Here is a 2,963-nt window from a genome sequence, read left to right as displayed (position 1 = left end):
GCGCCGCCGTCGCGGCGGACGCGGCGCGGCGTCGCCCGGACCGCGGCGTCGCCCGGACCGCGGCGCCGCGTCGACCGCCCGCGCTCGAGCGCGAGCCGCGCGGGCAGCTCGCGCACGACGCGCCACGCGTAGGCCTCCCGGGCCTCGCCCGCGAGCAGCGGCGACCGCTCGCCCGTCGCGACGCGCCGGACCGTCGTCGCGAGCTGGTCGGAGTCGAGGAGCTGGTACGCGCTGATCGCGACGACGGCCATCAAAACGAGGTCCGGCGCGTTCAGCAGCGCCTCCCGCGCGCCGCCGAGGGGCGCGTCGGCCCAGGACGTCGCCGGCGACACCAGGACGAGGCCGTCGACGGCCTTGGACTGTTTCCCGGCCGCGAGCGCGACGCCCGCGCCGATGCTCTCGCCGAGCACGTAGACGTCTCGGTCCGCGCCCTCCGGGCGGCGACGACCGCGGCGACGAGCCCGTCGAAGTCGACGCGCGCGTTCGGCGGCACCGCGAGCGCGCGGACCTCGTAGCCCGTCGCGAGCTCCGGGTACTGCGTCCACGCGGTCACCGCGGAGCCGTCGAGGCCCGGGAGCACGAGGAGCAGCGGTTTGCTCCGGTCGACGGACGAACCGAGGCCGAACTCGTCGAGCGGGTCGAACCAGCGCGGCCGGCTCGGCGCGGCGACGTAGCGCTGCAGGTTGTCGCCCGCGGCGCCGACGAGGACCTCCGTCGCCTTTTGCCAGAACGTCCGCCGCGCGGACACCTCGTAGTCGGCCGTCCACACCATCTCGCAGCCGTCGTCCGTTTCCTCGAAGGCCACGACGCCGCGGTGCGAGCCGTCGACGACGTCGCGCGCGAGGCCCGCGCCGGTCACGCGGTAGCGGAGCGTCGTCCCGGCGGCTTCGTCGAGCGTCTCGCGCAGACCGAGCGGCAGGATGAGCCGCTCGCGCGGCACGGCGGCGTCCGACGGCTCGCGGAGCAGCAGGCCCGGCAGGCCGCCGCCGCCGGACCAGGTGTAGTCGAGCCAGGCGGCGCTCGCCGCGGCGGGCGGGACGCTGAGGCTGCGCCGCACCTCGACGTTGACGGCGTGGAGTGCGCGCGCTGATGGCGCGAGCAGCAAGAGGAGCCACATTGCGAGGGTTGTTGCGTGCACAGCTCGCACGGAGCTGCCGTCGCTCGGGTGTGCACCGCTCGCACGGAGCCGCTCAGCGCTCGGCTTGCGCAGTGTGCACCGCTAGCAACGGAGCTCGTCGCTCGGCTTGCGCAGCACCTCTAGCAACGGAGCTGCTCAGCGTGGCCGAGCACATCTGGCGCCACCACCGGCTACGGCTGCGAATGAGCCGTCGTTGAACAAGCACATCTATGAAGCAATGCTGCAGTAATCCGTAGCTAAGAGACGGTCTCTCGTGCGAGCATTTCAGCGGCCGATGATGGAATCTCCACCTTAGAGGGCCCCGCGCTCCTCGAATATGCAGCGACGTGCAACGATCCCAGTGGCTTTGAGGTCCGCAAACATGTGGGTGAGGCACATGAAAAGACGTGACATCCGGACGATTGCGAGGCGACGCAAACGGGCAGCCCCAGGGGGTGGAATGAGGCGCGGCAGCTTCCCCCGACCCGATTTTCGGTCCCCTTCGAGTCACAGAGCGTCGGGAATCGTTCGTCATGGGGGCGACCAGATGCCCTCGCGGCAGCTCTTCGGCTCGAGTGGATTTGATCGAGATCACCTCACCACCTCCGGGAGGCGTGCGGCGCCGCGGGTGACACGGTGCTCACCGCGCAATGCATGAGGCGTTTGGGCTGTTAGAACCGAGACAGTGCCCTCGGGAACATCATTCCAGGGGGGGTCTCTTCGAAGTCTAACAGCCCAAACGCCCCCTGGAACTAAGTTGGGCCCCTCGTCGGTCGCCCCCCACCGTTAATGGCCGTTCTCGTCATCCACGGGCTGCCCCGACGCGAACTAAGTTGCTCGCCTTCGACCGATGGTCTTTCCCGAGCGACTCACAGCCGGGCCCAAGGCGCGACATGGTCCACAGACCGAGCGCCGCGCCAAGTCTTGGAACCGCTGCATCGCGCGTCCGAGCCCGGAGCGAGGCAAAGCCGTGACGTCAAAACTTCACGGCTTCGCTGCTCTTTGAACCGGTTAACTTTAGCTTAGCCGGCAGTGGCAGAGTGCCAGTCCGTCTTTGAACTTCAGTTGAAGTGACCATAACTACGAGAACCCGATCGAAGGTTACCACCAGTGCGTGGTCGGGTCCCCCGGCGCGACCTGGAAGGCCCGGGGGATGACGAGGTCCCGGTGGTCCGCGAGGTGGGCCCAGAGCCGCGCGTCGTGGGGCGCGTAGTACGCCGCGAGCCGCCGCCGCGTCGCGTCGTCCATGGCGTCGCCCGTGCGCGCCGCGTAGGCCGCGGCCTCGCCCGGCGGCCGCCGCGGCGGCGCGGAGACGTTGTGGAGGTGCGCGGAGACGCGCGCGCGCGTGAGCACGCGCCGCGCGATCTCGCGGACGTGGGTCGCGTCGTCGTCGAGCGCGGCCGCGGGCACGACGTACAGCGCCTCGCGGGGCAGGTGCCGGTGCCAGGCGAGGAGCTGGTCCACGTAGTGGCCCACGGCGAGGAGCCGCCGGCCCTCGGCGTCGCCGCGGTCCGAGAGCCAGCCGTCGACCGCGCGCGCGAAGGTGGCGTTCCCGAAGCGGTCGGGTTGTCGCGAGCGGATCACCGCATACTCGCTGTAGAGGCGCGCCGCGGGGTCGCGGAGCACCGCGAGGAGCGTCGTCCGCGCGAGCGCGCCGTCGTCGAAGCAGCGGCGCACGCGCGGCGCGGCCCTGGGGTCCCGGAAGTAGGTCGCCGTCGCGTCGACGGCGACGTCGTAGGCGCCGCGCCGCGCCGTCAGCTTGGAGAAGAGCGACTCGTAGGCGCGGCACCGCGCCTCGTCGTCGCCGAGCGCCGCGTGGCGGTCGTCGTCCCAACGCACGTCGAAG

At 71.3% G+C, this 2,963-nt stretch overlaps 1 protein-coding gene across 1 annotated transcript in view; it reads right to left on the bottom strand.

The window, feature by feature from the left end:
• Positions 1-1,117, bottom strand: part of AURANDRAFT_68456 (hypothetical protein) — a gene marked incomplete at both ends in the record, with an annotated part of 5,838 nt that extends 4,721 nt beyond the window's left edge. Inside the window, 2 exons of the mRNA XM_009044143.1 lie at positions 76-431; positions 509-1,117. Of these exons, the coding sequence (XP_009042391.1) occupies positions 76-431; positions 509-1,117 (965 nt within the window). The remainder of the gene's footprint in view (positions 1-75; positions 432-508) is intronic.
• Between the last annotated feature and the right edge of the window lie 1,846 nt (positions 1,118-2,963).

This window comes from Aureococcus anophagefferens (genome assembly GCF_000186865.1).
Source record: "Aureococcus anophagefferens unplaced genomic scaffold AURANscaffold_151, whole genome shotgun sequence".
Taxonomy (NCBI): domain Eukaryota; class Pelagophyceae; order Pelagomonadales; family Pelagomonadaceae; genus Aureococcus; species Aureococcus anophagefferens.
This window is presented reverse-complemented; position numbering and strand designations above follow the sequence as displayed.